The sequence below is a fragment of the Somniosus microcephalus genome, chromosome 6 (genome assembly GCF_052327205.1).
Source record: "Somniosus microcephalus isolate GS21.2 chromosome 6, FLI_Smic_1.0, whole genome shotgun sequence".
NCBI lineage: Eukaryota > Metazoa > Chordata > Chondrichthyes > Squaliformes > Somniosidae > Somniosus > Somniosus microcephalus.
Window position 1 is genome coordinate 250,133,575 of NC_140992.1, and position 25,978 is coordinate 250,159,552.

General features: G+C 43.6%; 1 protein-coding gene across 3 annotated transcripts in view; it reads left to right on the forward strand.

Moving 5' to 3' along the window:
- The window catches only part of vps9d1 (VPS9 domain containing 1), a 95,794-nt gene extending 70,048 nt beyond the window's left edge, over window positions 1-25,746 (forward strand). For 2 of the 3 annotated variants that reach the window (XM_085991735.1, XM_085991733.1), the window contains one exon: window positions 20,545-25,746. In XM_085991735.1, coding sequence (XP_085847861.1) covers window positions 20,545-20,626 — 82 coding nt within the window. In that variant the 3' untranslated portion in view covers window positions 20,627-25,746. Of the gene's footprint in view, window positions 1-1,590; window positions 1,967-20,544 lie in introns of those variants that run through there. The other variant, XM_085991732.1, reaches the window with a different exon arrangement.
- The last annotated feature ends 232 nt before the right edge of the window (window positions 25,747-25,978 follow it).

Genomic DNA, 25,978 nt, shown 5'->3' on the forward strand with positions numbered 1-25,978 from the left:
GTGTCCTCCTCAAATTCGGCTGCCCTCAAAAGTTTGTCACTATCCTCCGCCTGCTTCACGACGACATGCAAGCCGTGATCCTGACCAACGGTTCCACCACAGACCCAATTCACGTACGAACCGGGGTCAAGCAAGGCTGTGTCATCGCACCAACGCTCTTCTCAATCTTCCTTGCTGCAATGCTCCATTTCACCCTCAGTAAGCTCCCCACTGGAGTGGAGCTAATTTACAGAACAAATGGGAAAGTGTTCAACCTCCATCGCCTCCAGTCCAGATCCAAGGTCGTCCCATCCTCTGTCGTCGAATTAAAGTATGCAGACGACGCTTGCGTCTGCGCTCACTCAGAGGTCGAACTCCAAACCATCGTAAACACCTTCACCGAAGCATACGAGAGCATAGGCCTTACACTAAACATCCGTAAGACAAAGGTCCTCTACCAACCTGCCCCCGCCACAGTGCTGCCCCCGATTATCAAAATCCACGACAAGGCCTTGGACAACGTGGACCACTTTCCATACCTCGGGAGTCTACTGTCAACAAGGGCAGACGACCAAGTCCAACACCGCCTTCAGTGTGCCAGTGCAGCCTTCAGTCGCCTGAGGAAGAGTGTTTGAAGACCAGGACCTCAAACCCGGCACTAAGCTCATGGTCTACAGGGCAGCAGTGATACCTGCCCTGCTGTGTGCCTCAGAGACATGGACAATGTACAGCAGGCACCTCAAAGCACTGGAGAGGTACCACCAACGCTGCCTCCGCAAGATCCTGCAAACCCATTGGCAGGATAGGCGCACCAACGTCCGTGTTCTTGCTCAGGCCAACATCCCCAGCATTGAAGCTCTGACCATGCTCAATCAGCTCCGATGGACGGGTCACATTGTCCGCATGCCCGATACGAGACTCCCAAAACAAGCGCTCTACTCGGAGCTCCGGCACAGCAAGAGAGCCCCAGGTGGGCAGAGGAAACGCTTCAAGGACACCCTCAAAGCCTCCTTGAAAAAGTGTAACCTCCCCACCGACACCTGGGAATCCGTGGCCCAAGACCGCACAAAGTGGAGGAAAAGCATCCGGGAAGGCGCCGAACACCTAGAGTCTCTTCGCCGGGAGCAAGCGGAAGCCAAGCGCAAGGAGCACATGTCAACCCAAGCAGCCCACCCACCCGCCCCTTCAACCACCGTCTGCCCCACCTGTGACAGAGACTGTAGGTCCCGCATTGGACTTATCAGTCACCTGCAAGCTCATTTTTAATGTGGAAGCAAGTCATCCTCTGTTCCGAGGGACTGCCTAAGAAGAGGAGACAGTCTCAGAATACGGGGTAGGACATTTAGGACTGAGATGAGGAGAAATTTCTTCATTCAGGGTGGTGAACCTGTGGAATTCTCTACCACAGAAGGCTGTGGAGGCCAAGTCACTGAATATATTTAAGAAGGAGATAGATAGATAGATTTCTAGACACAAAAGGCATCAAGGGGTATGGGGAGAGAGTGGGAATATGGTATTGAGATAGAGGATTAGCCATGATCATATTGAATGGTGGTGCTGGCTCGAAGGGCCGAATAGCCTACTACTCCTATTTTTCTATGTTACTATAAGGTTTGAGAAGGTTGCAGAGGTATGGTTGAGCGAGGCTATGACAAGGTTTGAGGATGAGGTTGAAGAATCTGTTTGGCCAGCAAACCAGTGCAGGTAAATGTTTCTATGTCTTTGCTCCTGCTTCAACCCATCTGCTGCTAAAACCCTTCTCCGTGCTTTTGTTACCCCCAGACTCAACTATTCCAATGTTATCCGGGCCAGCCTCCATCTTCCACCCTCCACAAACTTGAGCTCATCCAAAACTCAAAAATCCTAACTCGCACCAAGTCACGTTTACCCTTGACCCCTGTGCTCGTTGCCCTACATTGGCTCCCAGTTCCTGAACGCCTTGATTTAAAAATTCTCTTCGTATTCCAATCCCTCCGTGGCCTCACCCCTGCCTCTCTCTCTAACCTCCTGCAGCCCTATAACTCTCCGAGAACTGTGTATTGCTGCAACTCTGGCATCGTGTCCATCCCCCACTTCCTTAACCCCACCATTGGCGGCCATGCCCTCAGCCATCTAGGCCCTAATGCAACCTCTTTGATGTGGGGAGAATTCTAATTGTGCTCCAGGCATGTTGATTTTGTGTGTTTTTTCTGTTCTCTGCTCATGACCCAAGTTAGGTATCTTGCTTACACCTGCATTATCTATGCCTCTCAACATTTAAAAATACTGTATTATCTCTACCCTCAATCTTCTCTCCAATGTAAGATAGTTTGCTTCTGTATCACTTTCATCATTACTCAAGTGCTCCAAGTTCCAAAATCATCTTTGTTACTTGTCTCTAAGTTCTTCCCAAGAAAGCGAGCCACACATTGTACACAGTAATCCAAATGTGGTGCCTGTAAGATTGAACTAATTTGTTTTGACTTGTGATCAAACTGTGCCAAGTAGATGATTGCTCTTCTGGAAAAGTTTGAACTTAACTGTTTAGTAAGTTGTCAGTAATCACATCCAAATTATTCTCCTTTTCCATCTTTGCTGATGGGCACTCTTTCATCATTTGCATTTCGTGCTGTTATCTTGTGCAGTAAGATTCCTTGGCCCTTTCTTAGCACAGATACTTTACTGGTCACTTTGTATTATTGTAATTTAGTTGGCTTATGTTTATATAGTTTTAAGTAGTTAGGATAACTTGCGTTCAAATTGAAAGGCTGGTCCTGCACGAAGTTAAAAAGAAATGACTGGCAGAGTCCCAAACAGAAAGTGTGTGTGCGCGCGCACGCGTATATAGTTCTGACCTTCCAAAACATTGATCCAGCAAGCCACAGGATAATGGGCAATGAGGCGGTGAGCCACATTGTCAGCCTGTAATTTTGTCAATTATGTGTGTATTAATTGGTGTTAAACCCTGAAAATTTGAAAGAAGCGATTACTGCTGCCCTGATGTTGGAATTCCAGACAGTGTGTATTTATCTTCCCTTTAGCCCTCCATGGGATCTTTTGTGTGAATTTAAATTGGAGAAAGTTGAAATGGAATGTCTAGTTATTTTCATGAAGTCTATCCAATTTGTTCTTTTAGTTATAATCCTTAGTCTCTGCCGCCTTGCTAAGAATTCTCCAACTAGAGGAAATCATCTTTTATTATTTGCTCTCTCAAAACCATAAGGAATTTTTAATTTTAGCTACCCCCCTGCATTCTCTTTCTGAGCCAGATTATTGTTTAAAAACCTGACTGACTGCGTGGCTCTCTGTCTTTTTAAAAAAAAATCTCCCAGTGTTCTAACCAATAAGGGAGGGCGTAACCCAGACAACCCCTGCTGAGTGCCCAGTAATAGGGACCTCCCAGCACAATGGGTGTAAGGTGTTTATCCACTGCTGATTGTTTACAATCTTTGGGGAAACAATTTAAAAGCATCGCTTATTAGCATTTAATCCCGTTCCATCTCCGTGCCTTTTTTTAAAAAAACTTTTGTGAATACACGTTCCTTTCAATACAACCCTTAAATGTAACATTCCAAATATTTTCTATGTAAAAATGGTTAAAAAAAAATGCAATGACCTCAACATATTGCAAATGTATTCCTACATTCCTTCACGTTAAAAGTACTTCATTGGCTGTAAAGTGCTTTGGAACGTCCAGTGGTCGTGAAAGGCACTACAGTATATAAATGCAAGTTCTTTCTTTCTTTCTCCCTCTTTCTCTCTTTTCTTTTATCTTGATTAGATCTATCTGACTGGCACATTGCCTGATTTTCACTGGCAGTTGTCTGTAGGACGAATTTGTTGTACAGTGTATTTATTTCTAAAGATACACTTAGACATCCCATTTTGACATTGTCTGAATTTCTAGAACCTGATGGAATTTTGTAGACAGCTGATATAAGTGAGAATTATTCTGATTCATGTTACAGTAACTACCTAAGTTTACTGGGGATGCAATCCTTACAACTGAATTGTTGGATCCGTTTTTTTTTAAGTGCAACAGTGAGGGTGATTGTTTGGCCTTGGGTCATCTAATGCTAATCACTTGTGGGGAAAACTGCAGGCATTCATGAAACAGCTAATAAAAATTTGAATTCTGTCCCAAGAAATAAGCAAATTAGCTGAGCAGAGCTCTACTAAAGGCTCCTGAAAACAAATAGTCCTGTAGAGTAATGTGGCTACCCTTTGCAGTTCTACAGGAAACTTTTTTTTATCCGGCACCGACGTGGTGCCGGTTCATCAAAAATTCCGGATAACCAAAAGCTATAGTAAAAGATACGGAGAGCTGAGAGCTCCGTATAAAGCAACAAACCCTGTTGCTTAGCAACAGGTTCAGAACAATGGCCACAAGTTCCAAGAGTCTCTGTAGCTTAGCAACAGCTGCAACCACACCCTTGCACAGCAACAGATCGAGGAAGGCAAGTAGAATACGAGGTAAAACTTACCTGAACCTACTCCTGAATTTTGCCGGTTAACCGAGATTTCCGGTTATTAGGTGCCGGTAAATCGAAAGTTTCCTGTACTATTAACTGATTTTTATCTCAAATTACTGGAACCTATATTTTATGGAATGGTGGTGAATTTACATTGCCCCCCAACCCCAATTGATTTGATTGGTGTTTTATTGCAACTTGCATTCATATAGGCCCATATTTTCCGATGCCTACAGGTGTGTACACACCCGTAGGGACCTCGCAAGTGCTGGTTTAAGGCATGCGAAGCGCATGCGCTGAAAACCGGCATTTCCGATCTGTCAAGAATTCTCTTGACAGATCCTCCACCTGCCCTGGAGAAGGGCCTCTGCGGGAGGAGAGTTCCGCTTTCTGCAGAACCTCTGCCCGCTGAAAACCCTTAAAAATCTTGTGTCTGGTAAAAGCAGGCGTAAGGCCTGCTTTTATCACATTTATCAGCATAAGAGTTTTAAAAAGTTTAAAAAATAATTTTTTTTCACTAATTTATAATTTAAAAATACTTTAAAAAAGGTAAGTTTATTTTTAGCCCCGTAAAAAAACTTCATTTTTTTGAAAAAATTTAATTTTTGTTTAAAATATTTAATTTAATGTCATTTTAACTCCTTTTAAAAACATGATTTAAAAAAAAGTTTATTTAATGTTTTGATGTGTTATTGGAGTGATCTCCATTCATACTTTTGACAGGTCCATCTGTCAAAAGTATGAAGGGGATTCCCTTCTCCTATTGGCTGGCCTGGCCCACGTGATCCCAGGGACGCTTGTGAGCTGCATGCGCCCCTGGGATACGTGGGCCCTGCGCATTCCGACTGTGGAGAGGCGAAGTGGCCGGACCTCGGGAGCCCTCGGATAAGGGCGTAGATTTTTTTTCCGATAGGAGGCATCTGCATGCAGGAAGCCTCCTATCGGAAATTACAGGCCTAGTGTCTTTTAATGTAAATAATAACCCAACTGCACAGCATGAGCAAAGTGCACACCATGTCAGGAAGGGAGAGATTAGGAAAGATGAACAAGGCATTGATCAAAAAAATGGGTTTTAAGGAGATTTCTTTTATAGGAGGAGAGGGAAGTGGAGAGGTTAAGGGAAGGAAATACAGGAAATATGTTTCATGGACCCAGGTTGCTGAAGGGTCCAATGGAGGGTGATGAACAAAAGGCCAAAGTCAGAAGAATGGAGTGTTCGGGGCAGACAATATAGGCTGGAGGAGGATGCAAAGATGAGATGTGGCAAGGCTATAACGTGGATAAATGTGAGGTTATCCACTTTGGTGGCAAAAACAGGAAGGCAGATTATTATCTGAGTGGCAATAGATTGGGAGAAGGGGAAGTGCAACGAGACCTGGGTGTCCTTGTGCACCAGTCGCTGAAGGTAAGCATGCAGGTGCAGCAGGCGGTTAAGAAGGCAAATGACGTGTTGGCCTTCGTAGCGAGAGGGTTTGAGTACAGGAACAAGGATGTCTTGCTGCAGTTATACAGGGCCTTGGTGAGACCACACCTTGAGTATTGTGTGCAGTTTTGGTCGCCTTATCTGAGGAAGGATGTTCTTGCCATGGAAGGAGTTCAGCGAAGATTCACCAGGCTGATACCTGGGATAGCAGGAATGACGTATGAGGAGAGATTGGGGCGATTGGGCTTGTACTTGCTGGAGTTTAGAAGAATGAGAGGGGACCTCATTGAAACTTATAAAATTCTGACAGGATTGGACAGACTAGATGCAGGAAGGATGTTCCCGATGGTCGGGGAGTCCAGAACCAGGGGTCACAGTCTAAGGATAAGGGGTAGGCCATTTAGGACAGAAATGAGGAGGAATTTCTTCACCCAGAGAGTGGCGACCCTGTGGAATTCTCTACCACAGAAGGCAGTAGAGGCCAATACATTAAATATATTCAAGAAGGAGTTGGATATATTTCTTAAGGCTAAAGGGATCAAGGGGTATGGGAAGAAAGCAGGGACCGGGGACTGAATTTGGATGATCAGCCATGATCGCATTGAATGGCGGAGCGGGCTCAAGGGGCCGAATGGCCTACTCCTGCTCCTATCTTCTCTTGTCTATGTTTAAGGCTATGGAGGAATTTAAAGATGGGGACCAAGATTTAAAATTTAAAGGATAGGGATTCAATGTAGGTCAGCAAGACTAGGAATGATTAGGACTTACCACAAAACAAGATGTGTTGTGACAAGAGTTTTGCAGAAGTTTGAGTTTATGGAGGGTGGTGGATGGGAAGGAGACTGTTGGAGTGAAAGTTGTTATGCTACTTTTATACTGCACCTTTGGTGCCAGTGCTGTGCTGAGATGTCGCCAGCACCAAAAGTGCAGTATAATCTACAAGTGCCAGCCTGTACTGAGTGAAGCCAAAGTATCTCCAAGAGGTGGTCCATAAAATACCAAACAAAAGTTACCTTGTGGTCATTTTTATTTCCTGGGGAAGGCGATTAGTAACCGTTACCCTGGTAGCATTTGTGGCCATTCTTGTTCTATTAACAACAATATGAAAAACACCAAAAATGTATGGCTCACTCGGAGGTCGAACTCCAAACCATCGTAAACACCTTCACCGAAGCATACGAGAGCATGGGCCTTACACTAAACATGGACCATGTACAGCAGGCACCTCAAAGCACTGGAGAGGTACCACCAACGCTGCCTCCGCAAGATCCTGCAAATCCATTGGCAGGATAGGCGCACCAACGTCAGTGTTCTTGCTCAGGCCAACATCCCCAGCATCGAAGCTCTGACCACACTCAATCAGCTCCGATGGACGGGTCACATTGTCTGCATGCCCGATACAAGACTCCCAAAACAAGCGCTATACTCAGAGCTCCGGCATGGCAAGAGAGCCCCAGGTGGGCAGAGGAAACGCTTCAAGGACACCCTCAAAGCCTCCTTGAAAAAGTGTAACATCCCCACCGACACCTGGGAATCCCTGGCCCAAAACCGCACAAAGTGGAGGAGAAGCATTCGGGAAGGCACCAAACACCTCGAGTCTCTTCGCCAGGAGCAAACGGAAGCCAAGCGCAAGGAGCGCACGTCAACCCAAGCACCCCACCCACCCGCCCCTTCCCACCGTCTGCCCCACCTGTGACAGACTGTAGGTCCCGCATTGGGCTAATCAGTCACCTGCGAGCTCATTTTTAATGTGGAAGCAAGTCATCTTCGGTTCCGAGGGATTGCCTAAGAAGATGATTAACAACAATATGAAAAACAGCAAAAATGTATCTAAATTTCCAATATTTGAGTGCATTAATTTCTGTTTCTTCCCCAATTAAATAGATTTTAGCCACCAAAACTATACTTAGTTTTGGTACAGCACTGCATAAACAAAACTTAAGCCTTCAGGCTGCTTAACCGCTGAACCACATAATAGTTTTCTCAGCCGCAGTTGAGGACCAAACTATGTACATGGAGTTTGGTCATTCACTCCCTTCTCAACTTGTGCATGTGCCAAAGAAAATGAAGAAAACAAAATTACAATTTAAAAAAATCAAATGACAACACTGGGCTGAAAGTGAAATATGTCCTTGTGTCTTGAACTAATTATTTCATACGGTCACGCAATGTTAAAGTTTCCAGTTTTTGCAAACCACGTTTGTCATGATGTCAGTTGGAAGACCCCTAACTGTTTGAATACTAGCACAGCTGTAGTCCATTCGCCTCTGAAATAGAAGACATGCTGATTCTTCTGGACACGCACTTGTTCCAAGAGGGCACATTGATCCATTTGGCTGCAGTTGTTTTAGTGTGGACTTAATTTTTCTTTGCATTTTCCCCATTTTTATTCCCCATTTCATCCCCCATTTGAGAGATTTGTCAAGAGTACATATTAATACATATATACAGCCAAAGTTTGAACATATTGAACAATTAACATTGGAGACATACATCATTTCCCCTTCCTCTGCAACCATTCTATTCTGAATGTGCATGAATCTCTCTTTTTCCTTTCTGATGACAGCTGGCTGATACCAATTCCTCGCACATTGTTATGCCTGTGTTGCAAGCATGCTGCTTAGCAGGGGCCTCGTGCAATTATGCTCCACTAATGCGCAGAGCTGCTGTGCAGACAAATCATTTTTGCTGGGAATGTATTTTCAGATAATTGAAAACCATTATAAATACACACAAAGGCAATGATGCAAGCAAGCATAAAAATGCAAAGACCATTGCATGGAATTAATAGCTGGGAAGAAAATATTGATGCTGAGATAGGAGGAATCCAATATGTTTAATCTAAAATGTATTTATTTTTAGAGGCCTTAACCTGCCTTTTTGTTTAACTGTGACCTTCAGAATATGATGTAAACATTTTTTTAAATAAAAAAATTAGCTTTGATTTTAAAAGGATTGTTCACTATCGTGCCATGATTTAATAGGATATGCAGTTGTGCCTGTGATTTTCAAACCAGTGAATTTTGTACCTTGTTGCATGAGAGAGAGAGAGAGAGAGAGATAACTGAGTGAAGGGAAAGCACTCCGAGAAAGTTCCCAGGTATCAGACAGCGAAGCTGTTGCCTGCCTATCGTCTTATCGGAGATCTGAAGTGTGTGCTTTTATTTGGGAGTTGGCTTGGTTTGTGCAGTGATTTATTTCCTGTGGTAATCCTGCCTAATTTGTGCTAATACCCTATTGAACACTTTCACTGATTCTATTTTTGTCAGATAAGTAACTCAAAAAATGTTTCTGTTCACTTGATTATACAAAAAGTAAATAAAAATGTTGGGGTTTTTTTCCTTACCGTTCTGATAAAATAAATGGAGCATCATTTGTTTAAGCAAAGGGCGAGGTAACTTCCTAATAACTTTATCATCAAAACAGCAACTTATATATGTAATGTATGTACCTTTAAGGGGAGAACTACTTTTTACAGCTACTGTATACTGTTGTACCGGCAGTGACCACACCTGTATATAAACCCTGAGTAGTGATCTGTACAGTCAGTTGCAGTTTGAACCCTCATTCAGTAAACACCTGTTGATCGTTCCCTGCAGTCTTTTGTCTGATTATTGAAGGACACGACATTAAGGTACACGGATCTAACATTGGCGACGAGGTAGATTCGAACCTACCTGCAACTCTGCATCACCTCCCAGGGATTCACTCCTGGAGAACAGTGGAAGGAGGTCGAGTCCAGAAGCACGGGCGTCGACCACGGGCAACCGCCCAGTCATCCAGCGGAGATTTGAGCATCGCAGGGGAGGCTGTCGAGAGCCAGGCTTGGCTTTCCAGTCACGGTGGTCCAGTGAAACGGGCTGGCAACAGGTACTGCGCAGACCCTTCCCGGACAGCGGCGGCTAGAGCCGACCGAGCGGCACAGAAAAAGGCCGAGCAGCGTCGACGGGGGAGCGAGAGAGGGCAGAGCGCATAGGGCGCAGCCGGTGTTCAGGACCGAGCAGCGTCAACGGGGGAGAGAGACGAGAGAGAGCAGAGCGCAGCCGGTGTTCAAGGGCCGAGCGGCGTCAGCGGGGGAGAGAGGCGCGCAGGAAAACGCGAGGTGCTGCCATTGCCACGAGAACCGCAGAGAGCGGCGTTGGCAGCAGCGCAGGAGCAGCGCACGAAACCCACAGGGCGTTGCCATTTGCCACGAGGACCGCCGAGAGCGGCGTTGGCAGCAGCGCGGGAGACGCCATTTTAAGCCGCAGCGGGGAAGGAAAGCGCGGGAGACGCCATTTTAAGCCGCAGCGGGGAAGAAAGGAAAGCGCGGGAGACGCCATTTTAAGCCAGTCTAACCACACCCAGGGATGCCGAAGAGTGGCAGTATCACAGCGTTCGACAATGAAGTCGAAGATTGGACGACATATGTCGAACGCATAGAAGTATACTGCAAGGCGAATGAAGTGCTAGATGACAAGAAAGCGCTGGTATTGTTGAATTCAATGGGTGCAAAAACGTATGGCTTACTACAAAACCTAGTAACCCCAGAGAAGCCAGTAGAAAAGGATTTTGAAAACATAGTGTCAATCCTACAGGACCACTTAAACCCCACACCGCTGCTGATAGCAGAAAGATTTAAGTTTCACAAAAGGAACCGGCATAAAGATGAAAGTAATGCTGAGTATTTAACGGAACTGCGCAAGCTATCGAAACACTGCCAGTTTGGAACGGGACTAGCAGATACTTTAAGGGACAAGTTTGTGTGTGGGCTTCAAAGTGAAGGAACCCAGAAACGGCTTCTATCAGAAAAGGATCTTACGCTGGACAAGGCTTTCAGCATTGCAGTATCACACGAAGCAGCAGCACGGGGCGCGGCAGAGATACAACGGAGACCGCAAGAATATGGCACAAATGAAATGTCATACGGAACAGTGAAGTGCTATCGCTGCGGCAGAACAACACACGACCATAATGATTGCTGGTTCAAGGACAAAGTGTGCCGACAGTGTGGAAAAGTAGGACACATAGCAAGAGTCTGCAGGTCGGGAAAGAAAACCAGCAGCAAGAAATCTCCACAGGAGAAGTACAAGAAGGTACATAAGGTGACGGGGAGTAGTTCAGACGAACAGAAGAGTGATACAGGCTCCGGAAGCAAGGAGCTGGGTTGTCTGAAACTACATAATGTGATCAAAACGGAGGATCACCAAACTATCTGGGTCACGCTCAAAATAGCAGGAGTCCAAGTGAAAATGGAATTGGACACAGGATCAGCCCTAACGGTCATAAACCGAAGGGACTACAAGCGGCTATTCTCACATATACCCTTGAGAGATACAAAGATTGTCTTGAAGACGTACACGGGGCAAAAAGTCTACCCCAAAGGATAAATAAGGGTGAACGTTATATATAACGGCAAGGAAACACCAAAAATGGACCTATATGTATTGCCAGATGGAGGACCACCACTACTAGGACGTGAATGGATCCGGAAGATACAGCTAGATTGGCATTCCATACAGGCACTGACTGTGGCTGACAAAAAGGATGACGACGTCACACCTGGGCGACTGTCAAAGATCCTAACTGACGCGAAAGAAGTGTTCCAGCAAGGACTCGGAACACTAAAAGGCATGACGGCGACGATTAAAATTGAAGAAAACGCAAGCCCAAAATGTTTTAAGGCCAGACCGGTACCTTATGCGATCCGCCCAGCCGTCGAAGCAGAGCTGGAGAGTCTGGAACGTTCAGGTGTACTGTGCAAGGTAGACTGGAGTGAGTGGGCTACACCCATCGTCCCTGTGATGAAAAAGTCATTGAGCAGCACGCCTGGGGAACCAAGGAAGGTTCGCATCTGTGGGGACTTTAAGGTAACAGTGAACCCGGTCCTTCACACCGTACAATATCCACTTCCGCGGATTGAAGATATTTTCGCCTTGCTATCTGGAGGGAAACGCTTCACTAAGATTGACCTGGCCCAGGCGTATCTGCAAATGGAGGTAGAAGAAGCATCAAAAAAAATACCTCACAATCAACACCCATAAAGGTCTCTACCAATACAACCAGCTGATATTCGGGGTAGCATCAGCTCCAGCTATTTGGCAGAGGGCAATGGAACAAGTCCTGCAAGGGATCCCAGGGACCCAGTGTTATTTGGACGACATCCTGGTCACGGGCGAAAATGACAGTGATCACCTTGCCAACCTGGAGCAGGTGCTCACTAGATTGCAGGAATATGGGCTCCGAGCTAACCGCCCCAAATGCGAGGTTTTTTAGAAAACAGATCTCGTATTGTGGCCACGTTATCGATAAAGAGGGGTTACATAAGTCCCCAGAGAAGATTGAGGCAGTAAAGGCTCCAGCACCAGAAAATGTGTCACAACTGAGGTCGTTCCTCGGGCTGGTAAACTACTACCATAAGTTCTTGCCAAATTTGTCTACAATACTACACCCACTGAACACCCTACTGCAAACTGGGGTGCCATGGAAGTGGAGTGATGAATGTAGACGAGCTTTCCAGAAGAGCAAAACACTAATCACATCGAAAGAGGTATTGGCCCATTACAACCCGGCATTACCAATTCGGTTGGCATGTGATGCGTCACCCTACGGCATTGGAGCGGTACTGTCGCACAAATTCTCGGACAGCTCAGAGAGGCCAATAGCCTTTGCGTCAAGATCACTAACCTCAGCCGAGCGTAACTACGCCCAGATTGACAGGGAGGCCCTCAGCCTAGTGTGGGGAGTGAAAAAGTTCAATCACTATCTGCACGGGCAGAAGTTCACCTTGCTGACTGACCACCAACCACTTGTCTCCATCTTTAATCCAAAGAAGGGCGTTCCGGTGATGACTGCGCAACGGCTACAAAGATGGTCCCTTTTTCTAGGGGCGCACCAATATGAAGTCGAGTATAAGGGCACGAAACAGCATGGAAACGCCGATGGGCTATCACGCCTGCCACTGCCTACTGCGGAGGAAACACCAGCAGTGGATCCTGTCGAAATATTTCATTCGACTATAATTGAATGCTTGCCAGTAACTAACGCTGGTATAGAGAAGGAGACCCGAAATGACCCGACACTGTCTCGGGTATATGATTTGACGGTGAAGGGATGGCCAGCACATGGCGACTCACTGTTGCCAGCATTCTCATCCAGAAGAGAACAGCTGTCAGTATGCCAGGGGACCTTGATGTGTGGATCCCGAGTGGTAATTCCACCCAAGTTAAGGGAGAGAGTGCTCAATGAGCTTCACGAAGGTCATCTGGGAGGGGTGAAAATGAAAAGCCTTGCTAGGGCTTGTGTGTGGTGGCCGGGGATCGATCAGCAAATCGAGGACCTAACTAAGAGCTGCTCAGGATGCCAGAAGGTCCAAAATGCACCACCACATGCCCCTCTACACCCATGGGAGTGGCCCTCATCGCCATGGCAACGGGTGCATATTGATTTTGCTGGTCCATTCATGGACTCAATGTTTTTAATAGCTGTGGATGCGCACTCGAAATGGCCTGAGGTGATCAAAATGTCCTCCACCACCACGGAGAAAACTATTGCAGTCCTATGGACCATTTTTGCCAGGAACGGCTTGCCAGAGCAGATTTGCTCTGATAACGGACCACAGTTTGTGTCCGAAGAGTTTCGAAGATTTATGAAAAGGAATGGGGTAAGGCATTACACATCCGCCCCGTATCATCCAGCCACAAGTGAGAGGTTCGTACAAACCTTTGAGAAGGCAATAAAGGCTATGTACAATGACAGCATTCCGCTGCAGCACAAGGTGGACAATTTCCTGTTCGCCCACCGGAATGCGACACATGCAGTCACCAACCAGGCCCCAGCCATGATGTTCTTTAACCAAAGGTTAAGATCTCGCCTGGATTTGCTCAGACCAAACGTACGAAGAGATGTTGAGAGTAAGCAATTCCAGCACATCCATGAGAAGCCAGCAAGGAGCTTCAATGTAGGGCAACCAGTCTTGGCCCGCGACTACCGAACAGAAAAATGGCAGCCAGGAACGATATGCACACAGCAGGGCCCACTAATGTACACAGTGGACGTTGGGGAGAGCATCGTGAGACGCCATGCTGACCAGATCCTAGAGTCACAGGAACAAGTCAACCCCATGCCTCACCCATACGTACCTGGTGATGAACCCGACGTACAGGTAGCATCTACCCCAGAAACAGTAGCATCGGAAGCTGATGAACCAACCGACGACAGGGGGCCAGAATCACCTCCGCACCAAGAGCAAGACACTCGGGAAAGGCGCTATCCAGAAAGGATCAGGAAGCCTCCCCAAAGACTGAATTTATAAATAGACTATTTTCAGCTAATGTTGCATGTTAAAAGTGTTAATTGTAATTAGTTGATATTTAATTGTTAAATGAGTGTTATGGTACTGTTAATCTAAAAGGGGAGGAATTGTAATGTATGTACCTTTTTAAGGGGGGAACTACTTTTTACAGCTCCCGTATACTGTAGTACCGGCAGTGACCACACCTGTATATAAACCCTGAGTAGTGATCTGTACAGTCAGTTGCAGTTTGAACCCTCATTCAGTAAACACCTGTTGATCGTTCCCTGCAGTCTTTTGTCTGATTATTGAAGGACACGACATTAAGATACACGGATCTAACAATATATATTTATATAGCGTATTTAGCATAGTAAAATGTCCCAAGACACTTCATAGAGGTATAAAGAAAAGCTAAAGAAGGCGATATTAGGAGGTTAACCAAAAAACTGGTCACCGAGTTGGGTTTTAAGGAAAGTCTGAAGGAAGATAGGGAGCTGGAGTGACAGACGAGTTTAGGAGGGATTTCCAGAGTGAGGCCTAACCTACTAAAGCCAAGGGCCACCAATGAAGTGCATTCCACCCCCCACCCCCACCTTACCCATAAGGAGCAAGAGTCTTAAAGAACAGAGAGTTCAAAGAGACTTAAGGGCTTGAGAAGGTTACAGAGATAGGGAGGGATGAGTTCATGGAGGGATTTGAACATCAAATGCAAAATTGAATTTGAGGGGACTGGAAGTCAATGTAGCTCAGTGAAGACAGGAATGATGGGAGAATGGGACTTGGTTCGGAATAGGAAATCAGCAGCAAAGTCTTCGATGAGCTGAAGTTTTTGAAAAGTGGAAGGTGGAAGACCAGCCAGGAGAGCGATACAACAGTCGCGTCATTGTCTAGAGGCAACAAAGACGTGAACGAGGGTTACAAAAATAAATGGGCAGAGGCAGGGGCGGAAGTAAGTGATGTTACAGAGGTGGAAGTAGGCAGTCTTTGTGGTGGAGAGGATATGGGATCAGAAGCTCAGCTTGGTTGAATAGGAGTGAAGGTTGCAATTAATCTGATTCAGCCTCGGACAATGACCAGGGAGAGGCTACGAAGTTTGTGCTGGGGAGGAATGCTTAGCTGGAGGAAATGGCAGCATGTGCAGCAGTCAAGGATGAGTTTATGATGAGGGGGGTTAATGACTGTGAAGCGGACTGTGCCTGAGGGTAGAGAATCATTTACAATATCAGTGGCCAGCAAGAGATGTTTGGTGATCAATAATTTTGTGGGAATGGGATCAAAGGAGAGAAAGTGTCATTGGTCAAATGAGCTTGGAGAGGGCATGGGAAAGATGGGAGAAATTAAAAAAAGCTGGGAGTTCACAATTAGGGTGGGGATAGTTTGTGGGAAGGTTTGGCATGATGGACAAGGGGAAGGTAGGAAGGCAACAAAGGTTCCTGAACAGATAGTTTTGTCTTGGTGATGATGAAATCCATGAGCTCTTCGCACTTGTTATTAGAGATGAGGGTAGAGATGACAGAGGAGGGGGGTTTAAGGAGATGGTAGTGGAGAATAAGAGTCCAGGGTTACCTTTGCCTTTCAGGATGATCCTAGACTAGTGAGCAGTTCGGGCAGAAGAGGTTGAGACCTGGTAGAGCTTGATGCAGTCCAGCCAGATCTAGCAATGAATGGCTAGGCCAGTTGTGTGCTCGAGGCACTCTAGTTTGTGCCCCTTGGACTTAATTTTTTTTTTTTTTTTTTTTTAATTTATGGGATGTGGGCATCACTGACAAGGCCAGCATTTATTGCCCATCCCTAATTACCCTTGAGAAGGTGGTGGTGAGCCGCCGCCTTGAACCGCTGCAGTCTGTGTGGTGAAGGTACTCCTACAGTGCTGTTAGATGGGGAGTTCCAGGATTTTCACCCAGCGATGATGAAGGATCGGCGAGATATTTCCAAGTCAGGATGGTATGTGACTTGGAGGGGAACTTGGAGGTGGCGGTGTTCCCATCTGCCTGCTGCCCTTGTCATTCTAGCTGGAAGAGGTCGCGGGTTTGGGAGGTGCTGCCGAAGAAGCCTTGGTGAGTTGCTGCAGTGCATCTTGTAGATGGTACACACTGCAGCCATGGTACGCCGGAGGTGGAGGGAGTGAATGTTTAAGGTGGTGGATGGGGTGCCAGTCAAGCGGGCTGCTTTGTCCTGGATGGTGTTGAGCTTCTTGAGTGTTGTTGGAGCTGCACTCATCCAGGCAAGTGGAGAGTATTCCATCACAATCCTTACTTGTACCTTGTAGATGGTGGAAAGGCTTTGGGGAGTCAGGAGGTGAGACACTCTCTGCAGATTACCTAGCCTCTGACCTACTCTTGTTGCCACAGTATTTATGTGGCTGGTCCAGTCAATGGTGACCCCCCCAGGATGTTGATGGTGAGGGATTTGTCGATGATAATGCCGTTGAATGTCAAGGGGCGGTGGTTAGACTGTCGCTTGTTGGGGACAGTCATTGCCTGGCACTTGTGTGGCGTGAATGTTACCTGCCATTTATCAGCCCAACCCTGAACATCGTCCAGGTCTTGTTGCATGGGGGCATGGACTGCTTCATTATCTGAGGAGTTGTGAATGGCGCTGAACACTGTGCAGCCATCAGCGAACATCCCCATTTCTGACCTTATGTTGGAGGGAAGGTCATTGATGAAGCAGCTGAAGATGGCTGGGCCTAGGACACTGCCCTGAGGAACTCCTGCAGAGATGTCCTAGGGCTATGATGATTGACCTTCAATAACCACAACCATCTTCCTTTGTGCTAGGTATGACTCCAGCCAGTGGAGAGTTTTCCCCCTGATTCCCATTGACTTCAGTTTTACTAGGGCTCCTTGATGCCACACTCAGTCAAATGCTGCCTTGATGTCAAGGGCAGTCACTCTCACCTCACCTCTGTAATTCAGCTCCTTTATCCATGTTTGGACCAAGGCTGTAATGAGGTCGGGTGCTGAGTGGTCTTGACGGAACCCAAACTGGGCATCAGTGAGCAGGTTATTGGTGAGTAAGTGCCGCCTGATAGCACTGTTGATGACACCTTCCATCGCTTTGCTGATGATTGAGAGTAGGCCGATGGGGCGGTAATTGGCTAGATTGGATTTGTCCTGCTTTTTGTGGACAGGACATACCTGGGCAGTTTTCCATATTGTCTGGTAGATGCCAGTGTTGTAGCTGTACTGGAACAGCTTGGCTAGAGGCGCGGCTAGTTCTGGAGCACAAGCCTTCAGCACGATAGCCGGGATGTTGTCGGGGCCCATAACCTTTGCTGTATCTAGTGCGCTCACCCATTTCTTGATAGCACGTGGAGTGAATCGAATTGGCTGAAGACCGGCTTCTGTGATGGTGGGGACCTCGGGTGTAGGCTGATATGGATCATCCACTCGGCACTTCTGGCTGAAGATGGTTGCAAATGCTTCAGCCTTGTCTTTTGCACTCACGTGCTGGGCTCCGCCATCATTGAGGATGGGGATATTCATGAAGCCTCCTCCTCCCGTTAGTTGTTTAATTGTCCGCCACCATTCACAACTGGATGTGGCAGGACTGCAGAGCTTTGATCTGATCCGTTGATTGTGGGATCGCTTAGCCCTGTCTATAGCATGCTGCTTCTGCTTTTTAGTATGCATGTAGTCCTGTGTTGCAGCTTCCCCAGGTTGGCACCTTTATTTTTAGGTACGCCTGGTGCTGCTCCTAGCATGCTCTTCTACACTCCTTATTGAACTTGAGGGAGCAAAGATGGAGCCAAAGCAGGGGGAATGACCAGGATGGATGACATCAAAGGGTTTGCTGGGGTCAAGGCTAGGCATTTGGGAGTTGTCGTAAAGTGCAGTTGTAAGCGACTTGGAGAGTTTTCTTTTCCAGAGACTGAATCAGAAGCAAGTGGGACTGGAAGCGGGTAGGAAGATATGTGTGCTGAGGGAGATAAAGAAGTGGTCAGAGATGACCATGTCTGTAATCAAGGCCACTGGCGATGGCATGGTTGAAGGACTATGGATATGGGTGGAAGAGTTTATATGAAGGGGGAGGTTCAGGGAGAACATGAGGGTGGTGAGCTCAGAGGAGAGCTGTGGTGGAGATTGAAACCGCTGAGGATGATGAGTCGCTCAGTGTAGAGATTGAGGGAGGATATCCTGTGAGAAACTCAGGATGGGGTGGAGGGGGGCAGTAGATAACGAAGATTTTAAAGGGGAGACGAGAGGGGTGGAACAGTCAGATACTTGAAAAAAAAAGGTGTTGAAGAAGTAAGGGAGAGACCAAGGTGCAACTTGGAGATAATGGCCACCCCTCCACCATGCTATTTTTGGCAGGGGAGGGTGGAAAGTAGTCAGGTAGAGAGGCTTCAGTAAGGCTAAAGTGTCGCCGAGCCAGGTTTCATCAAAGCCAGGATGTCAGTACAGTCAACTACAATAAGCTTGTAGATGGCAAGGACCTGTTCGTGAGTGAATGGGCATTCTGAAGGGAAATGCAGAGCCGAGTGGTCATTGTTGATCTCTCGGCAGAGTCCAAGGGGACAGTGGTGAGTGAGGTGAGCGGGACATGAAAGGAGGTTGTTGAGGTTAGCCCACAGCAGGTAAACTGGGTAGGAAGGTTAGCGAGAGAGTAGAATGTTTTATATATTGAATAAAAATTAAGCTGTTTGAAGACGTGCCGCAATATATTTAAAAAATCCCTACCATACTATGTTCTGATATGTGCTTCATTCATTTTTTTCCCCCGCACAGGTGGTAGAGTCTGAAGATGGAGGTGTAATATTGTCATTGTTTTAAATGATCAACTGTGACTTTGAGGAGTATCTGGATGAAATTATGAGCAATTATGCACTTGGAAAAAAAAACCTATTGTTGCTCTTCACACCCAAATAGTTTAGAAGGCTGAGTGAGAATTTCTAAATTACTGCACTGGCTCAGTACCAGAAACGGGGTTACTCAGTCTGCTTCACAAGATGAGGACCAACATCATGACAATAAAAACACATTTTAAATAACTGACTGAATCAATTTTAGCAAATTAATAACGTGCAACAAAATAAATGATTGTTTTTCAAAATTGCTGCCTATTAATGATAGAAATGTTCATACACTTCTCTAAATCTGATCATGTATAGATACTTGGATTAGAAGATTGCTTCCAAAGTTATGGATTATCTATTTTATGATTCTGAAGATATTTAACATTGATGAACTCCATCTCCTTGCTTATATTTGAGTTTAAACTGCAACGTACCATATTATAAGATAAACATTATTGTGCGATTCAATAGGAAAGATAGCGCTGGCCTGATGGGCTTTCCTTAAAAAATCTACATTTATATACTGGTTTGTGTTCAGCATCTAAAAAGACTATTTTTTCCAGTTCTGTAAAGTTTGTATGTCACTGGTTGGTATTTTATTATAAAGACTTTTATACATCTCATTATATTACTTTCAAATTAACTGCTCCTATGCTCGGCTGTAACTTCCTAAAATTTAACAGCCACCACAGTAAAGTAGGACACAGTTTGCCCCGAGGAGCTGTCTGCCACGAAGACCATATCCTACAGTGACTGGGTTCTTGCAACACAGCCAGTATTTTAATCGGTCAGTTTTGCGAGGAAAAGCATATCTTCAGAAGATTGACGAAGAGGGATTTTTTTTCCCATAGCATTCTCCAGTTCCTACTGAGCTTTCCAGTTAATTACAGCTGAAGTAAAACCTTAATATACTGTGCATTTCCCAAAGCAAGAAACAGCATGTATGTTGCTTATATTAACAAGGACGTTTCCAAGTTTTTTGACTGTGTGAACCATTTGAGTGTGTACTATGGTACCGAGTGGACTACAACTAAGTTTAAATCAATGCTCCTATTAATTTACAATATATCTCAAGCTGGGATTACTAATAGATTCTGGTGTTCTGAGTTAGCATTTTTCCACGAATGAGTAAACAGTTTTTTTTTAAACGCTTCCAGGCTCATGAAATTCAAACCAGTAAGAAATAGAAGTGCCAATAGAACAGAGTTGCTTAAATTGCAAGGGTCATATTGTTGGGGCCCATGGATTGGTTCTGGTCCAAGGTCATAGTTTGGACACTCCTGTAATATAATATTAAATCCATTCATCTTTGCTACCTTGGCTTGAGGAAAGTCTTGAGTATCTGTTTTTATTACCTATTTTAATATCTCAATCTACTGCAGAAAATGAAATGTCCATTAACAGTCCCTGATGAGACTCTGGGTAAATGCACTCTGGTGACACACCCAGGTGTTTCTTTTTCTTTTTCATCCTGTTTCAACAGTTGAAAGATGAAAACTTTCAAGGGTCTCTTGGCTTAAAGCAAACCCTGCCTTCCCACTGGAAAATTCTACTTACTCATGCAGCTTCCAAATAGATGATCATGAAGAATGCTAATGCCAATTTTTCTTTCTTTTAGGTATTTAATCGGTGAAGAAGGCTACTGCTTGACATCTATGCAGAGCGCTCTCTCATATGTGGAATCTTTATCCAAAGGATGAATCCTATAGTTTACATCCATACATTCCTTATGAATCTTCAAGAGTGTCTTCTTGTTGCACTTACTAAAGGTTTATTTTTGTATTAAATTCACTGGATTCAAGGTACTGTTCTTCATAGATATATAAAATAAGTTGTAAGATTACAATATTTAGGACAACCATCTTGGTGTTGCACAGAATGATCTCACTGTAAAGTTAATCTCTGTATATGGGACTGTTAGGGTAAAATATAGTGACTGGTTGAGGGTAATAATGTAAGACTACATGAGGGGAGCTAGAAGATTCAATATCTCGTGCTAATGTTAAAGAACACCACTGCACAGTAGAGTTAAACAAGTGCACACCCTCTCCTGCTCCAGTGCAGGTATTGCATTTTCTGTGGAGTTATTTTTGTTATTGGGTCCTATCCTCTAATATATTTAAACCAAGTCGAAGAAAGTGGTTTGTTTTTATAATGTTTTAAGTTCCAAGTCGTATTTGGTTATTTTGTATTTTTTCATAGTTATTTAAAATGGAAAGAAATAACACTCTTAACAGGAATTGTAAACCAGCCTACTAGTGTTCTGTCTTCCAATGCTGCTTTGCAAAACTTTGAGGGCACACTTAAGAAAATGGAAGATTTCCAATGCTGTTCCTACAAATAACGTCTGTTTTAAGTTTCTGATGAATTTTTAAAATACTTTTTGATGTTGTACATTTTTCTTATACACTTTAATAGTATATATATGTGTAAAAACAATGCAAAGTATAGGCAGTTACAAATGTAGAAATAATTTATTGTAACTTTGCTGGAAACAATTTGAAAGGGAGTTATGTGGGGAAGGAGAAGTAATTGTCAAATATAATTTGAGCTGTATGTGTCCAGTGTTATGTCTAAAATTAAGCATGCTTTTGGAAAGATAATGAGTAGCTTCCGGGCTCCTATGTAGAACCCAGGATCTGGTTACTTAAGTGGCGGAGACACAATTAGCTGACACTAAGCTGGGAATCCTCTGGAAGTGTGTTCGATGGTTGCCACTCCCAGCTATTTTCTCATACGCAGGTGTGCTATGCTGCTGTTAGGATTTGCTTTATTTAAATGACACGACGGCGAAGCCACTCAACTGCTGACCATTTTTCCAATAAGCTTTAACAAAAAAAAACTGAAATGCTGGAAATCAAAATGAAATACATGGCAGGTCTTTTAGCATTTAAAAAGAGAAAAGAAGGGTTAATGTTTTGTGTAGTAATCCTTTATCAGATCCGTAAAAGAAAGGCAGCAAGCTCTTTTTTTTATCCACACATTATGGGATAAGTACAGGAAAAACTACTTTTAACTATTCTCTTTTTCCTTCCCTTTCGCCTCACCACCTACACACATTCACTTGCATTTGGATTCAGCAATCTTATATTTACCCATTCAACAAATATTACTGATTGGATTGTGTACATGTAGTTGATTCTTGTTGATGTAATTTTTAAAACATTGGATGTTGTGTATGTTTTCTATGACGAGTTATTACTAGTACAGTAAAGACCAGAGGAAAATCAGTATTGCATCGAGGTTTTCTTTGCTTTGACTCACTAAATACACAATTGAATTACAGAACATGAAACGGAGTTAGATTATTTTGGAAACTGTAATATACAAGTGGGTTTCACTATGAAAATGAAATCGTAACGCATTTTTCAAAATGCACCAGCTTCCTGGAAAAGAAGAATGCAGTTAAAAAGTTACCTGCTAACTCGGGGTTGAAAATTGGTCTTCAAACCTGACAACCTAAGAGACAGTCAATCACTCATAGGTGACACCATGGTAGCAGGGAGGGGGGAGATCACACAGAATTACATAGAATATACAGCACAGAAACAGAATATACAGCACAGAAACGAGCCATTCAGCCCAACTAGTCTGCTGGTGTTTGTACTCCACACGAGTCTCCTGCCATTCTGTCTACCTTATTCAGCCTTTCAGCATATCTTTCTATTCCCTTTTCTCTGATGTACTCGTCTAGTTTCCTTTTGAAAGCATCTATTTGCTTCAACCACTTCCCGTGGTAGCAAGTTCCACATTCTAACTACTCTGAGTAAAGAAATTTCTCCTTATTTCCCTCTTGGATTTATTAGTAACTATATTGTATTCATAATTTTAAAGACCTCTATCAGATCTCCTCTAAGTCTTCTCTTTTCCAAAGGAAAAACCCAACCTGTTCAATCTTTCTCGATAACTGTAATCTTTCCATTCTGGTACTATCCTTGTAAATCTTTTTTTGCATGTTCTCCAGTGCTTCAATGTCCTTTTTATAGTAGGAAGACCAGAACTGTGCACAGTATTCAAAGTGTGGCCTGACCAGAGTCCTCTACAAGTTTAACATAACTTCACTACTTTTGAAAACCTAGAAATAAATCCCAGTGCTTTGTTAGCATTTTTAATTGCTTTGCTGACCTGAGATCTGCTTTTAATTTTACTGTAACCTCTTTTTGAAGATGCCCTATTTTAAAAACTCGATTGAAGGAATATTTTAAAGTTATTGTCCTTTGTGTAAGATTGAAACTTGTGACTGAAGATTCTCAGTTGCCAATTAGAAGTACTGCTAAAGCATTGATTTGTGGTTTTTTGTAAGCTTCAGTTGATTGTGGACTAATTGATAAACATATCGTACACATTTCAAATATTATAAATGGTGTTTTAGTGATTCACCATTAAAGCTGCAATGAAAGAAACAAAGCAATAGTATTCAAATACATAAAGAATTTACATATGAAAAATCCTAGAGATTATGACCACTTTCAAGAATCTGTTTGATGTTCTGCCAATAATTTGATAATAAATGACTCCTCCCTTCTTAGGCAGTCCCTCGGAACCGAGGATGACTTGCTTCCACATTAAAAACAAGTTCTCAGGTGACTGATGAGTCCAATGCGGGACCTACAGTCTCTGTCACAGGTGGGGCAGACGCTGGTTGAAGGGGCGGGTGGGTGTGGTGCTTGGGTTGACGTGTGCTCCTAATTTTAAAATAATTGAAATGTTTAAATGACTTCATCAGACATCGAAGACCTTTTTTATGGTAATTTTAAAAACATTTAACTCTACTGACATTTGGAACTGAAAATGCCACTGTCTGTTTTCTGAATCCCACTAGATTTAATTATCCCTGTAAAAATTTATAATTACATAATTTATTGATCTCCGTAAAGCTAAGCCCATCCGTCCATTGTGTTCTGCCCTAGGGCCAATCCTAAATCAAGATTTTTGAGCCACTTACTAAAGAACAGTAGCTGAGCTGGTTTCCCATTGTCTTCCTTACAGTTTTTATCTTCGAAGTACCTTCTCCTAGGTGAGCTGCAACCAAAGCTAAAGAGCCCTACCTACCCTTTACAATTGGAGGGTGGGCACCTTCACCCTTCGAATGCACGTATCCCTGCTGCACATCAACCCAGTAGTCCGAGCCAGTGCTCCAGTCTTTGCTCACCAGGGCTGTCTGGTGTGGGGCCTGAGCCTAACCCTTCGGACTCTAATGAGAATGCTACCACTGAGCCAGTATTCAGTCTATAGGGATGCGAGCACCTTGCTAGGAGCCAGCCCAGTATTTAAAGACCAGACTCTAGTCTCCACTCGCCGAGGCTGTCTGGAGTGGGCGTTGAACCCTTCATCCTTATGCTCAGAGATGAGAATGCTGGCACAAAACCAAAGTATCGCTCCCTAAAGCTAAGTACTTCATGTTCATCTTAGTTTCTTGCAACAAGATGTCAGGAAAATCTGCTTTTAGCAGAACCCAGAGTAACTCCAGTAGAACGTTCTGTGGATATCCCTCGGAAGAGCAGTCCCACCAAGGCAATGTTGTGCTCGAAATATCTTTAATTTTTGTATCCTGAAGAATATACAAAACTTTGTTTTATAAACTAGTTTCTTATCTTGGTTATTTGAGTTGAATTACCTCACACTTCTGTTGACAATATGAATGTTTCATTTCTGAATGTATATTTTGATATACTTTCTGAATGTAAAATAAAAGTGGGTGATGTGAAGTAGATATTTTTGAATGTATGAAACATATTTTTTGAATGTATAAAATGAAGTGTCAGCAATAATATAACCTTGTCAATCAGTTTATTGAAAGGGACAGGAGGTGAGAAAAGAGTGAAGTGCCTTGAGGAGATCTAAAATAAAATTGGTCTAAGTGCAATGGTGGTTGATGTCGGTGGAAACTGTATCGGCTTAGTCACTCGAGGTAGCTATAGGTTTACTATATTGGAAATAGTTTTTTTTATAAATAGTTAAATTTTAGATCCTTCCTTGTAAAGTTCACAGGAATCAGTACATATAGATTATTAAATTACTGTGATTTTTGAAGTGGAAATCTATCTTATCTGACTTAACTATAGAAATAAAGCCAGAAGAGATTTTATTTATCAATTTTTTTGTTTTTGTTTTCACAATTCAACTTTTAAAACAGCTGAATTTTCTGTGTGGCCTGCTAATAGTGTGAAATCTGCTCGAAGATCACTTTTAAAGATTCCAGTTCATAAAAGGGAAGGTCTATATCTTTTTTGATATCTGACAAACACTTGAAACACTATTTTCAAATGGGTCTTTAAATCAATAACGATGGTGGATCAAGATGTGAGAAAGTAAAGTGGCATGATCAATGGAACTGCATACATTTGTTCTAAGTGTTGAGTCTTTCCTTTTTACCCTGAGGTTGCTAAAAAGTTTCTCTTTCCTGTACTTTGGTCCGTGAATCTTAGTGGTGAGGAAAGCTTGCATGTGTTCGCAGGGGAGTTGTGCTGATTAGGCTAATATACTTTATAGTGGTGGAATTCTATGGTAACAGTCCTGTAAATTCTGTACCTTTGGAATGTAACCTGAATGTTTGTTTTTTAAATGACATTTTAGATTATTTACTAAATTGTGCTCAAACAAATTAAGTTGCTAATTCTTCTGTATAAATAAAAAATATAAATGTTCTGCCTGAATTATATATGTATTCAATTGTTTAAGTGCAATCGTATGAATGTATTAACAGAAACAATACGTCTATGGATTATTGTGATCTTATACTTTTTAGAAGTAAAAATAAAGGTATGGTGATGGGAAGCTCATGGCTTTGAGCTTTCTTGATCACTGAAAAGTCACTTTATATCAGGCTCTGGTATTTTTCCTTTTTGAATTTTAGGATTTGTTTCATAATGGCAAAGTTATAAATCAAAACTTCTTTTGAGAAATAAAATTTATTAAGGTAATTCTAACCAATGATGATGCCTATAATTTAGTCTGAGTAAAGTATCTCTTTAAATTGGTGGTGGTTATTATTTTGAAATGGCACAACACTCCCAAGATATCCTTGAAATGTATATTCTTTGTGACATTGA